Here is a 14,265-nt window from a genome sequence, read left to right as displayed (position 1 = left end):
TTTTGCTGAGTTTGTGCTGCTGGCCTCTCAGAGCCCCTACCCCATTTAAGTCTTTTCTTTGGCCAATTAGTGACCCCATCGTAGTCAATTTTGGGAAAACATAACTTTTCGTGATCATAATGATAACAACTTTTTAACCAAGAATCTTCTCATTCTTAAATCTCTTACCATAATTTTCTTGCACCCAAATATGTGCCACCCCATTCTAGTAACTCTGTTGAAGATGTGACGTTATTAAAGTCAATCCAGTTGCAAACAAGAGACCCCATCAGGAGGCACATCCCCATTAACCTATTACCATGAAGTACCCCCCTCTCCCTGGGAGAATTTGTTGGAGGATTGGGCCATTAACTAGTTTCCTATGTGTAAAGCTTTCCATATTATGATAGAATCAACAGTGCATGAAGTGTACTTTTATTTCATCTGTGTTTCCATCATGAGCTTATTTTAAATTGGCTTGTTTAAGCTAAAAGCTAGTCTCGTGAGATTCTCATCCTAGATCAAATACACTTCCTTTTTTTTGATCAAGCAAAGCCTCAAATTTGTACAATGAAAATTCTAGAATACTGCGCTCAAGTGAAACATGCATACAGATAATTCTATTTCAGTTAACAATGATTGGAATTTTTAAACATCAGCTTATAGATTTTAGTGTTCAATTCCTCTTTCAACTTGAATTCTACAAGTTCTTAAGGGTGTGGAGATCAGTGAAGCTTGTACAAATTTTTGAAAGATTATGGACCACTTTAAAAAATGGACAATACAAATTGATAAAAGACTGCTCTCAGACAGAACACTACATGGAGACTTATCAAGGATTTGTTAGCACAAAGAGAAAAAAGGCTGAGTGTTGTTCTCTTGCAATCACATAACAACATGCAATGAAAATTCCATGTTTCTCTCCTGACTAAGGTTGATGGGAAAGTTCAGTCATTGTTCTTTGTACTACCTTATCTTGTCTAGCTTTTAATCAAGAGGATTCCATCTCTGTTACAAATTGTTTCTTCAGAAGAGTTTCTATAGGTAATTTTTATTCACTTGAGTTCAGTTCGAGTATGGCTAATCATCCAAACTTGGTTCATAGAGATCATTCAATACTCCTTTGGAGAACTTAAGCACACAGCAATTGAATGCATGTTTGTTCTTACAGTTCTTTTCCACTGGTATGTTTGTCTTCACAATCCACTTGCCCTGTGTGGAGTGATAACATTCAACTGAATATTCTGGCTTTTTCTTAGTTTGGTCAAAGCCACCCAGCACATACAATGTTCCACCAAGACAATCCATACTACCATGAATGCGATAAACATTCAAGTTTGCAATTAAATGCCACTCGTTTGAGGAAACATTGTACACCTCGCATGTTTTCAATACTGTGCTTTCTTCATCTGCTCCTCCAGCAACAAAGATCTTTTCCTGAGTGGCCACACCAAAAGCCCCACCCCTAGCCTGCTGCATGTCTGCAATTTCCTCCCATTTGATCTCCACAGTGTCAAATCTGTCAGCTTTTGCAACATATTGGGATGTATGTGTGGACTTCCCACCTAAAAAATACAAATGTTTACCAGATCCAATGACACAAGACTCTTTCCTAGAGCATGGATTAGAGGTGTGAATTGTCTGCCATAAATGTGACTCTACATGGTATTTTTTGATGACTTTATCGTTATCTTCAGAAAACAGAAACAGTAGAAACGGTAGAAACAGAAACGGTCGCCCAACAGAATACAGGTCTCCCTTAACAATAGCCAAGTAGTCAAAAGATGGCATTTTGAGGTCCAATGATGACCAACCATTAAACACAGGATCATACCGCTGTACTGAATTGCAACTATGAAACATATACAACTGATCGCGGAATGTAATCATTTGAGTTCCATGGTCTCTCTCCAACAAAAGTTCAGGTAAAATTTTCCATTCATCTTTAGCAGGGACATAACAGCAGGCATATTTTCCTCCGGCAGCCACTATGGCACGTGTTTCAAGTCCTTTTCTTGGTGACTGAGGAAAATCAACATCAGTTGAAAACGTAGTCAGTTTTATGGCATCTGAAACCAGCCTAAAACAATCAGCGCTGTCACGAACGAGTTCGTTTGTCACGACATTCAACAAATAGTCACGCGATACGAAAACCAGTCGAACGTGACGAAGCAGCTCTTCAAATCCTGCTTTCCGCTCGCTCTTGTTATGTTCAACCCGCCTTTCCGCAATCTGAAAAACATCAGCTTCCGTTTCAACAACAATCTCATCGCTTGAAATCCATCTCTCCACCTCTTTGGCTTCCAAACTAAGGAATTCATCCATGACTGCCACAGATGCAAAGTTCTCGTGAATGAAACTCTTGCTTTCGCTTACAAGCTCTTCACAGTCGTATTTCTCGGCGAAGTAAAAGGTCGAAATACAGTTGGATTGACACATTTGGTGTTGTAGATATCGACCAGAGATTGTTTTCAAATTTGGGACAATGAGATAATTCGTTGCAGCGACCAACTCTTCAGCATTTTCTTGAGTTACTTCCACAGTTCCAGTGTAGATGAATTCCAATACATCTTCCATGACAGATCCCGAAATCTCCTCAAAACGAACGACCCCTTCCCGATTTTCTCTCATGTCGCTCTGAAGAAGCTTGCAAAAGAACGGACTCGCTGCGGAAAGGACATTCCTGTGAGCCTTTAACTCTTGGTCATCTTTCGTAATCAAAGTTATGTCGCATAATTGGCCTTGTTTTCTTTGTATGTTGAGCCGTTTCATCATTTCCAGACAGAAAGGATTCTGTTCAGTGACAGCGATGGGGGGAAGGTTTTCCATTGTCAAAGTATTAGCCTTGTTTTGAATTCCGGGATTTGCAAGCGGAGAACGCTATGATAAGTAATATTGAGATACGAATGTGTAAGAGAATTTTGCAGTACCCAGGCAACCGCGGCCAGCTTAGGAGAGAGAGGCTGTAACACGGGACAGATGCGGAGATGGGTTAGGTCTGTCAAAGTTAAGATCGTAAGAGAAATTCTAAATGCAAATATTTCTGCAATGAGGCTGGAGACAAGATTACACTTGGGGGAGGTAGACGAAGAGGGTCGGACAGGTGGATGATACGAATTAAATACAAACTTTACTGGCTCGTCGACACGGCCACGAGGATTTTCAGAGTCATTGTTTCATTACAAAATTGAAAAAAAAAAAAAAAAAAAAAAAAAAAAAACCAAAAACGAAGGTTTTTTTTTAATTTTATTTTTCATAATTGATCTAAGATTTGTTTTATATATAAACCAGCTTAAAGTGATCGCTGTTTTTGACGAGGTGTAATAGATTTCAGTCATTCGTGGAGATTGTATTTGATAGAATAGGACTTGGTAAATTTGTCGCGTGTCGTTTAGAAGTAGTTTACTTTTTGGACGAAAACATTTCTGACGATGGAACAGGTTTGCCTGCCGACAAAGAGTAAAAAGAGACCATAAGAAAATATTAGAAATTTTCAGGAACATTCAAACAGTCTTAGAACTCTTTAAGGGTGGCCAATTTGTATTATCGACTCACATGATAAAACGAAATTTCCTCAGAACTGTCTTCGTTTTGTCATCAATGTTCTACCGTAAAAAAATCACGAAACTTTTCAAGAGGCTTCCAAATTATTTTGATCTTTATAGATCACCACAAGCAAAAGGTGTTTATTCATTTCTCAATGTTGTAAACGCGGAAGAATTCAGTTAAGAGTTTGAACATTTGATTTTCAACTTGATGACGTTAACTTGCTTTATCTTTTGTAAAATTATGCGTACATATGCTCGTGAATTCCGAAGAAGAAATTTAAAAGAAACAGTTCCCTATGCCGGGACTATTACCACACGACCTGAAATGGGCAAACAAAACATGCAAGAGTAAGAGGTTTATCGAAAGAAGATATCAGATAATCACCATAGAGGCACATTAAGATGTAATATGTTGCAGCTTGTTTAAGAATTGTGTGTTAAGATAACACTACTCGTTTTGTGTTTGTTGCTAGAGCAAGGATTTTATTTCTTAAAGACAATAATCGAGAAAAATTCAAACCTCTTCAAATTTTTATTCTACATCTGTATCATGTTAAAGATTTCACATATTCATTGTGACAAGCAAATTTGTGTACTCATTCGCCTTACAGTTCTGATATTTTGGGAAAAAGACCTGATAATTTTGTGAAAGAATAAGTATATTTAGTAAATAAAGCCCTTCGGGCGGCTGGTATGTCGGCTGATAATGTCCGCGGCTGAGAGATTGTCCGAAAAATGAGTATTTGGCCCAGAAGCGAAGCGTCGAGGGCAAATATAAAAATTTGAGGACAATTTCTCAGCCAAGGACATTATCAGCCGACATACCAGTAAGCCAGAACGGGGTTTATTTATTTTATAACCCTCCCATTCATTCACATCGCAATTAAACTGCGTGTAAACACAGTAAATAAAGCCAGTGGTGATCTGATGGCGAATGCACGTGATTGACGCAAGCAAGCAAAAAAAAAACAAAAACGAGTTTGGTTTCATGTAAATAGGAGAACGGAAAAGTTGAAACTCTTGTGTTGACTGTGTTTCTTTTTCACGGAAAAAATCGGAGGACAAATGTCGACGCGGACGGGGGTTATTGCGTGATACCTGTCCTGTGATTTTGCACCACGTGTCGTAAAGTAACCAATAAAATCGCGCCAAAATTGATGGGTGGGTAATATTTATCTCTAACGACGAGAAAATCTAACTTGCAAAGAAGTTTCATCCAAAGTTTATGGACGCTCTTGAGTCGTATCAAAATTAGTATGTTTTAATTTTCATACTTAAATTGTCGTCTTTTTGCTGCTTTATATAATTTTTTTTCTCCAATATGAACTTTTCTTTAATCCACGAAACCTGTAAGCTAGGTCACATTCGAGAAAAGGCATCATTTCTTGTTCTTTGGGCCAGGCATTGGGCTTTGAAATAATATCGTAATCAACGAATTTGCATCTTATTAATCATGAGTAGAGTAAAAGATATTGTAGCTGACGTTAGCTTTTAGGAAACCATACGTTCACGGTTTTGACTCGTAAAATGTTTAATACCACGTAAAAACTGTAACAAAACGGTAGCAATACACTAATTGGACACAAATTAATTATAAGAACTGTTCGATAAATACTAGACAAGATGACAATGCAATGAACTCCACGTGGGAACGAATATTAACATGAAACAACACAATTTCAATCGACGATTTACAGTTAAGATTCGTGTTCCATATGACTTAATAAATGGGAAGATCAAACTTAAATCAAATATATTTCATCATACCTCTTTTCCCTCTTAGCGCAAGGATGAGACCTTAAATCGTTTTAATCGAACTCTGAGCCTTGCCCTTGTCGTTATTGCGCATATCTAATTTCTGTCACGCAATGAACGGACCTTACAAACGTCACATGGCTCCCCTAAATTGGCAACAATTTACGAAACGAAACAAACCTAATCAGTCATGTATTGTTCTTTACTTATTATCTTTCTATGCTATGAGAGTTCGGAGAGCATTATTGCCCCCTTTAAAGTTGCGGCTCCTCGGTGGGGATTCCCTGGTCTGCAACTCGATCGCAAGGCAGTAATAGGACTACTTTCTGGACGGGCCTTTCCAGGTAGGCAGTCGGTTTTGTAGGTCTGCCTGAATCGTCTAGGCACTCTGTAGCAATCGCCATCTTAACTTTCCTGACCAGACCGTCATCGTTGGGAAAGGTTTCGTGGACACGAGCAAGCTTCCAGCGGTTCCTTGGCAAACTTTCGTCTATCACAATCACGATATCGTTCACTTGTAGGTTTCTTCTGACTGCAATCCATTTTTTCCTTGGCTGCAACGACTGCAAGAATTCCTTCCTCCATCGATTCCAAAATTCGTTGGCCAAGTACTGGACGCGACGCCATCGCTTGCTCAGGTAGAGATCTGCACGTTTGAAATCACCGGGAGGAGGCATAATTTCCCTTGACTTCATGGTCAATAGATGGTTGGGAGTGAGTGGCTCGGGACTCCGTGAGGAGTTTATGGTGTTCACGGTGAGTGGCCTGCAATTAACGATAGCTTCCGCTTCCACCATAAAGGTTCTTAGAGACTCGTCATCAAGTTGGATCCCGTGGCTCTCTAGTAGCGATGCCAAAACGTTTCTCACTGATCTTATCTGGCGCTCCCATACTCCGCCAAAGTGGCTTGCATGTGGTACGTTCGGTTTGAACTCTATCCAATCGCAGTTGGTTATGAGCAACTCTTCTCTGATCCTTTCGTGGTTCAATTCCTTGACAGCTTGCTTGAGTTCGTTCATTGCGCCGATGAAGTTTGTACCTTGATCTGATCGTAATTGGCGCACTGGGCCGCGACGGCCGACGAATCGACGATAGGCGTTGAGGAAAGAATCTGTGGCCAAGCTGTTTGAGACTTCAAGATGGATGGCTCTGGAGGACAAACACGTGAAAAGAACTCCGTAGCGTTTCAGTTCTCTGCGACCTTCCTTTACATACCACGGACCGAAGTAATCTACCGCTGAGAATGTAAACGGAGGGGCAGGTTCGAGACGGTCCTCTGGCAAGTCGGCCATCTTTTGGTCTTGGGGAGTTCCCCTCAATTTCCGGCACTTTACGCATTGCGCGATGTGGTTCGATACAGCCGAACTTCCACCAATCACCCAGTAGCCGGCTGACCTTATTTCGTTATGGGTCATTCCGCGACCTTGATGCTCGGCCCTCTGGTGGTGGTGGCAGATGATTAACTCGGTTACGTGTCCTTTCCTTGGAAGGATGATGGGATGTTTCGTACTATACGACAGGCTTGAACGTCTAATTCGTCCACCCACTCTTAGTATTCCGTTTGCGTCGAGAAACGGGTCCAGTTGATAGAGAGAGCTTGCCTTCTTCATAGCCTTGTTTCCGCGTGTGATGGTTTTCTCATCGCGCGTTTGCTCTTGGACGTTCAGCTTCTTCATTCTACTAATTTCTTCGGGGAAGGCTGCTCTCTGAACAGTCTTAATAATTTCGCCCTCGGCGTTTTGCAATTCCTCGACGTTGACAGGGATGTATTTACTTGACTTCGAATCACTGGAATCTTGTTTAACTTCCTTATTGTTCGCGTGTCGGAACTTCTCTTGGAGGCGAAGGCAAACAGCAACAGCTTTCTTGGCACGATGCCAGCTGGAGAAGTATTCTAAGCGTTCCAGGACAGACCATGGTTTCCGGGCTTGTATCGCTAGAACGGAAACCCCTTTAACTTCGGGATCATCAGGTGAGATCTCAGGAGAAGCATCGGTGAGATTCCAATCTTTATCAGGCTTCCAGAGAAGTTCTGGGCCGTTCCACCACAAGCTATTGCCGATTAATTCTTGCACACTAGAACCACGAGAAGCGACGTCGGCAGGATTTTCCTTTGTTCCTATATAGTGCCATTGTTCTGGCGATGTCTTGTCGCGAATCTCTTGTACTCGATTTCCCACGAAGACGTGGAATCTTCTTGCATCGTTATTTATATAACCCAGGACCGTCTTGCTATCTGTCCAGTACGTTTCCTTCACTTCTTCGTATTCTAGCTCTTTACGTAAGACGTAGCCTATCTTAGAGGCGACGACTGCCGCGGTTAGCTCGAGCCTTGGTGTAGTGACGGGCTTCAATGGGGTTACGCGTGATTTACCCATTACGAGCGAACAGCAAATGCGATCGTTACTATCTGTCAGGCGAAGGTATGAGCACTGTCCATATCCGTTCTGACTGGCGTCGGAAAAGTGATGGAGTTCCACTGTCTTAATTTCTCCAAATTCGTTCGGTTTATGGCATCTTGGCACTTTCAACTTCTCTAGGGCGGGAAGTTCGGAACGCCATCTCTCCCATCTTGGTCTAATATCTTCAGGCACTTTGTCGTCCCAGCCAACTCCATCGCGGCACAGTTCTTGAAGGATACTTTTGCCTTGCAAAATAACAGGGGCTACCAGGCCGAGGGGGTCGTAGATAGAGCTAACTGTAGAGAGAATTCCTCTTCTTGAGAGTGGTTTATCCTTTAGTACAATCCGGAACTGAAGTGTATCGGTCTCTATACACCAGTAAACACCCAATGCGCGTTCTATTGCTGGGTCGTTGCTTACGAGACTGGGATTCCTTTTGTCGGTGGCTCGGTCTTCAGGAGGGATAGAATTGAGAGTTTCGCTATTGTTTGAGGTGAATTTGTGTAAGTGGAAGCCTCCCTTTTGACACAATAACTTGGTGCTGCTGATAAGACTCTTTGCTTGTTCGACCGTTGCGACCGATTTCAATCCGTCGTCGACGTAGAAATCCTTCCTTATGAAGTCGGCTGCTTCCTTTCCACAAACACTTTCATATTGATTTGCAGTGGTCTTAAGGGCGAAATTAGCGCATCCAGGGGAGGAAGTTGCACCAAAAAGGTGGACAGACATTCGGTACTCAACTGGACTGCTGTCGAAGTTCTCATCGTCCCACCACAAGAATCGGAGGTAGTCGCGGTGAATGCCGTCGACCTTTACTTGGTGGAACATCGCCTTGATATCACACATGAAGGCTATTTGTTCCTTTCGGAATCGACACAACACCCCTATAAGATTGTTGGTGAGGTCTGGACCTTGTAAAAGCTGCTGATTGAGGGAGAAGCCGTGATACAGGGCGCTGCAATCAAATACGACTCTTATTTTCCCGGGTTTCCTTTTGTGGTACACTCCATGATGTGGAATGTACCAGACTCGCTTGCTCTTATCGGAGACTTCTTCTTTTGGTACTTTCTCTGCGAACCCGTTCTTAATGTTGTCTTGCATGAAGTCCACGTAGTCCTTTCGGTATTGAGTATCACTCTTCAACCTTTGCTTCAATTTCATGAGGCGGCTTAACGCCAATTCCTTATTGTTGGGCAGCTCAGCGCTATTATTCTTTAAAGGGAGGGGCATCTCGTAGTGTCCGTCATTTCTTTGATGGATACCTTCTTGCACTATGGTTAGAAACCTTCTGTCTTCAAAGGAAAGGGATTTCTCTTCGGTTGCACGCTCGTTGAAGTCAAGTGTGAACATCTTGGATATTTGGAGTGGACTTAAAACTTCCTTTACTTGCGTTTTCAGGGCGAAGTGGCATGTCTTCTTGTTCGACATTGCTTGAATTTCTTGCTGAACTTCGCAGGCGATTATACGGTTGCAGAAAACATCGTCTCTGACGTCGTCGGTGCCTTCATCCTGACTTCGCACGTTGGTTTTGCCGATGATTCCCCAGCCAAGTGCGGTCCTTTTTGCGTACGGATCGTCATCGTTTCCGAGGATCACCTGGTGTGGTTTAAGCGCTCGAACGCAGTTGGCTCCTATCAGCAGGCCTACTTCGGCTTCGGTATCAAGAGGCATCAGTTGACTGGCGATGCTTTCCAGGTGAGGCCACTTGAGAGCGGTATCATGCCTAGGGATTTGACTGCGTCTAGCAGGAATCACGTTCCTAGTGTACGTTCTTGGAAGAGTGATTTCTGTCGTTTCGTTGACTCCGCGAACTGCGAGTCCAGTTACCCTTTTACTTGTGATGGTTTTCTGACCGAGTACGGTAGAAAGCTCTAGATCCACTTTAGGGCCATCCACGCCAAGGGCTGTTAGCGTTGACTCCTTTATGAAACATGCGTCTGACTGTTCGTCCAGTAGGGCGTACACCTTGACCTTGACTTTGGGGTCATCTTGATGGTAAAGCCAGACCGGAACGATCAGGGAATGGGAAGTACCATGGTCGAAGCCCTTCATGTTACAAACTTCAATACGATGAGAGATAGATGTATCTTGATTTGCAATACTATCTTGGTTTGGAGTTTCTTGTCTGGATTGTGGTTTCCAGGTTTGGTCATGCAAAGAAGTAGGGTGGGGTCCATTGCAGGTCTTGCAGGGTTTTTTTCCACGACAGTCTTTGTTTACGTGGCCCCACTTTAGACACCCCCAGCACAAGCGCTTGGCTTGCACAAAGTTCCTTCTTTCCGTTAAAGGCAGGCGTAGGAACTTATCACAGGTATCAATGTCATGACTGGCCTTACAGAAGAGACAGGTTGTCCTTTTAGCCTTGTTTTCCTCTTTGTTTTTCTCTTTTCCTTCCCTGCTTTCCTCTGCGCCTGTTGCAAAACTCCTGAATCCACTATCTTTGCTTTCCTTATACTTTGGGAATTTGCTGTTTGGTTTCCACTTGTCCCCGTTTCCTTTCGAATCCTCTTCCCTTGTTGCCTGCAGAGAGGTAATGGGATTGCATGCGATCCTTGCCTCTGTTTTCAAAAATCGACAAAATTCTTCGAACGACGGGTATTTGGCCCCCCTTGCGTTTTCCGTACTATTAACTTCGGTTGGACCCAAGGCTTCTCTACTGTGACCTTCTTCTCGTTCCTCTTCAATTGACTTGTCTACAATACGGCTCCATCTTGAAACTAAGTGGTTCGGAAGCTTTCTAAGTATCCTTTGATTTTCCTCTGGGTCGTTAAGTACTTCCAAGTACCTTATGGAGTGCATAGCGGTGCAGCAGTGCTGCAGAAAGTCTGAGAACCTTCTAAGACCTGAGCCGTCTTTCGGAAGAATCCTTGGCCATTCGCTGATTTTTCTTCGATAAGCATTTGAAACCAGAAAGGGATCGCCAAATCGGGTTGCGAGAATCTTCTTAGCTTCAACGTAGGCCTCTTCAGAATCTAAGGGTAGAAGACCGCTTACTGCTTCTTTGGCTCCATCGGCTGTAAACTTGCTGAGATAATACAGCCTTTCAGATGGATCCTTTGTTTTTCGTTCGATGAATGTCTCGAAGGATTTGATCCACATCGGGTAGCGAAGAAGGTCGCCTTTAAACACTTCAGGTTCTGGACGAGGTAGAGAGTCTCTGTCTTGTCGTTGAGCGAGTACATCGGCTAATTTCGTGAGAATGGTTTCGTCACCGGTCAACTTTAGTGGATTACCGCTTCCCGTTGTTGAGTCTGTGTGGAGAATAGCTGGATTTGTTATTCGTGGCGTTGCTGTGGACTTCACAGGGAAAGGAGGAGACACTGGATGCGGTAACTTGGAAGAAGGCTGCTGCGAATTGAGTGTTACTGGCGGCATTGACGAAAATGTCACGTTAGTATGGGCGTTCATTTCGGGGGATGCAGTAGTGACCACATTCCCCAGGTTTGGGACAGCTTCGGCGGAGGAGCTGTTGTCGATAACGGTACTTAATTGTGACTGTAGATATTCATGTATTCTGCCATAGGGGTCTTCTTCTTCTTCTTCTGGGAGACTGCGTTCGTAACTTTCCTCTTCGAGCTTGGTTACTGCTTCGATTTCGGCGGTAGTAGCTGCTAGCTCTTTGATCATCTGTAATTTCTTGATGTCACTTTCTTGCCTTTTCAGAGCGGCGACCTTTTCACTTTCGATATCGTGGAATTTTAGCTCGGCGCCGAGTCTTGCGGCCTTGGCTAGCATCTCTGCCCTCCCGAGGGAAGAACTCGAATAGTGTGATGATTTTCCAGATCTGCGGGAACTCCTACTCCGGCTGGAGCGCTTCGAGAAAACAGACTCGCGCTCTTCGTTCTGTTCGCGCTTCTCGGATTTCAGTTCGGAAATTCGAGCGCTTAGGTTTTTGCAAACTTCTTCTGTTTCCCGTAGAAACTTCTCGTTATTTTTCGTCGCGTTGGATTTGGATTCTTCGGAGTCCAGCACATCGATCAGCTTGCAGTACGCATTCGCAAGATCGTTCATTCGTGTTTCTAGCTTACATCGTTCTTGATGCAAAAGCGTTATATCGGTGGAGAATGCGAGAGCACCCTTTGTTGTTTCTATTTGCCTTTTCCATGCTCTTAAAGCCGAATCTTCATCTCTTTGAAGCAATTGAGTTTGGTACTCAAGTCCCTTTTCGGTCGGAACTCTTTCGCGGGAGGAAGACCGAACGTTTACAGCGTTTTCTTCGGTTCGTTCTGTTGCGTAGTTCATAATCGATCTTCGTCCTCGCACGACGGGAGAGTTTTTACTGTAGCTGACGTTAGCTTTTAGGAAACCATACGTTCACGGTTTTGACTCGTAAAATGTTTAATACCACGTAAAAACTGTAACAAAACGGTAGCAATACACTAATTGGACACAAATTAATTATAAGAACTGTTCGATAAATACTAGTCAAGATGACAATGCAATGAACTCCACGTGGGAACGAATATTAACATGAAACAACACAATTTCAATCGACGATTTACAGTTAAGATTCGTGTTCCATATGACTTAATAAATGGGAAGATCAAACTTAAATCAAATATATTTCATCATACCTCTTTTCCCTCTTAGCGCAAGGATGAGACCTTAAATCGTTTCAATCGAACTCTGAGCCTTGCCCTTGTCGTTATTGCGCATATCTAATTTCTGTCACGCAATGAACGGACCTTACAAACGTCACAGATATTTTGTGCAGTCACACGATGAAACACAGGGATACAGCAAAAATATGAACAGAATGTTATTGATTTGATCTTCAAATTCACTTCATGGATACAATAAAACAAAATGTAGTTACTGAAAACACTTTGCATTTAAATCTCTTCGATCAATTTGACTTAGCAATTCAATGTGAAGAACTTGGAGCATAATTGTTACTAATCTTATTCAAATTACAAGAGAATGCTATAATTTATATCGCGTTACGTCACTTGGCAAGTCGCACTTAAATTCAGATAAGAGAACTTAGAGTCTAATTGTGAAATACCTTGGCTTTTGTGGCCGAAATAAAATCTTATTGTATACTCCAATAATCCACATGATTTCACTTCTCAAATTTCAGTCAGGCTTTGAGTTAGATTTTTTTATTTCGTTTCGGAAAAAAAACACTGCAAATTTATTGCACTGCACAATCAGCAACGAGAATTCAGTTCAAAATCTTAGAAACCTTTTTTTCAATTTTAAATCCTGTTACACTTGGAAAATGACAGCTTAAAAGATCTTTTATTTTGAAAAAGCACTATGATGGCAAGTTGTACGTTTAAAATCTGACTGGGCACAAATATAGATATAGAAAGGAAAAATTTCGGTGAAATTCTTTTCTGATTAGAGTACATGTACGTAGCTTGCCATAGTGCTTATTCGTTCCGAACACAGCATTTCGTGAAAATATTTAAAATCTCAAAAATGTGCTTAGGAAACATTAAGTTGATTCAGAACTTCATTTGAAAGGATCGAAACGAAATTTTTAGTCCTTTTAGCTGTGAACACGAAAGGAAAATAGGCTTATCATATTTTTTTTTTTTGGATAAGATGCTAATTAAAAAACTTTTGACGGAATATTCTTCGAGAATCTTTGTTAAAATTTTTGCCGAGAAAGTTGCTAGGGGAAACTGTGTGTAAATTGCGCCAAATTTTCCCGCTAAAAGTCTTAGTATATATACGAAAAATTTTTCTAGACACTTTTTTAATTAATTTGGTTGAAAATTACTCATTCACTTGACTTATTTATAATAAAGAGAACTTGAAAGTGAAACTTTTGTGTGTATGGATTGATAAAGAAACAATAAGGAGATTACAAAAAACTGATCATTTGAGTTGTTTATTAAAAGATAGTAAAAAATACATGTAAAATAACAAGAGAAGTAAATGAACATTGCAGTTACAACTGAGAATGGAAAAAAAAAAATCCAGCGCATGCGTATTTTTTAAGCACCGTATTTCTCCAAGTTTTTTGGCGGGAAAATTAAACATTTTTAAAACGATGGTCGGTTGCTAGGGAATTTTCCTCCAGGACGCTACTTTGACCACGTGATCACGCGTCGTTTTGGCAATGGCTTCTCCAGACTTAATAAGATGTAAATTATGTACATAAATTGCTGCATGTAATTCCGCTCATTTCATGCCCATTGCCTTTGACAATACGTATGCATAAATTATAACACCTTAATTTTCTGAAAACTGCAAGGGAGGCGTGTTCCGGGTTTTTGTACTCGAAATGTAGGCTGGTATATCCCACTTACTAAAAAACTAAAAAAACCTTTAGGAATGGTTTTACAGAGCACATACAGTAATGAATCTCTAGTATAACTACCTCTGAAGTATTGTCATGACAAAGGTAAGGATCTGAGTTTAAAAATTTGTGTATATTCTCTCTACTCGGTTCACACTAACACGAAAAAGCCTGTGGGACCCCATCCTCGGAGACCCAGGGGCTGAGTCGATTTCAAGTTAGGGCATGGAGAGCCCCTTGGGACATTGTCTTACAAGAAGAGTTCCAAACGGTCGCAGTCGTTCTGCCGTCTGATTGGTGCCAGAAAATCTTTGTGTTTTTCTGCCCAATC

At 41.8% G+C, this 14,265-nt stretch overlaps 2 protein-coding genes across 2 annotated transcripts; both read right to left on the bottom strand.

Annotated features, from left to right (window-relative positions):
* Positions 1 to 398: 398 nt before the first annotated feature.
* Positions 399 to 2,912, bottom strand: LOC111331547 (kelch-like protein 21). The gene has a single exon (XM_022936674.2). It carries the CDS (start codon positions 2,806 to 2,808, stop codon positions 1,060 to 1,062), a length of 1,749 nt encoding a protein of 582 aa, XP_022792409.2. The 5' UTR covers positions 2,809 to 2,912; the 3' UTR covers positions 399 to 1,059.
* Positions 2,913 to 5,040: 2,128 nt separating this feature from the next.
* LOC111324118 (uncharacterized) lies at positions 5,041 to 12,379 on the bottom strand. Its single transcript, XM_022927613.2, has 2 exons — positions 12,259 to 12,379; positions 5,041 to 12,039 (listed from the first exon to the last, which is right to left on the bottom strand). The coding sequence occupies exon 2, from the start codon at positions 11,924 to 11,926 to the stop codon at positions 5,537 to 5,539; it is 6,390 nt and encodes a 2,129-aa protein (XP_022783348.2). The 5' UTR covers positions 11,927 to 12,039; positions 12,259 to 12,379; the 3' UTR covers positions 5,041 to 5,536.
* Between the last annotated feature and the right edge of the window lie 1,886 nt (positions 12,380 to 14,265).

This window comes from Stylophora pistillata, chromosome 11 (genome assembly GCF_964205215.1).
Source record: "Stylophora pistillata chromosome 11, jaStyPist1.2, whole genome shotgun sequence".
NCBI lineage: Eukaryota > Metazoa > Cnidaria > Anthozoa > Scleractinia > Pocilloporidae > Stylophora > Stylophora pistillata.
The sequence above is the reverse complement of the archived record's forward strand: the minus strand, read 5'-3'. Positions and strand labels throughout refer to the sequence as shown.

Coding starts and splice junctions, on each gene's coding strand:
- LOC111331547 (XM_022936674.2), bottom strand. CDS start 2,808: ATGGAAAACCTTCCCCCCATCGCTGTCACTGAACAGAATCCTTTCTGT.
- LOC111324118 (XM_022927613.2), bottom strand. CDS start 11,926: ATGAACTACGCAACAGAACGAACCGAAGAAAACGCTGTAAACGTTCGG.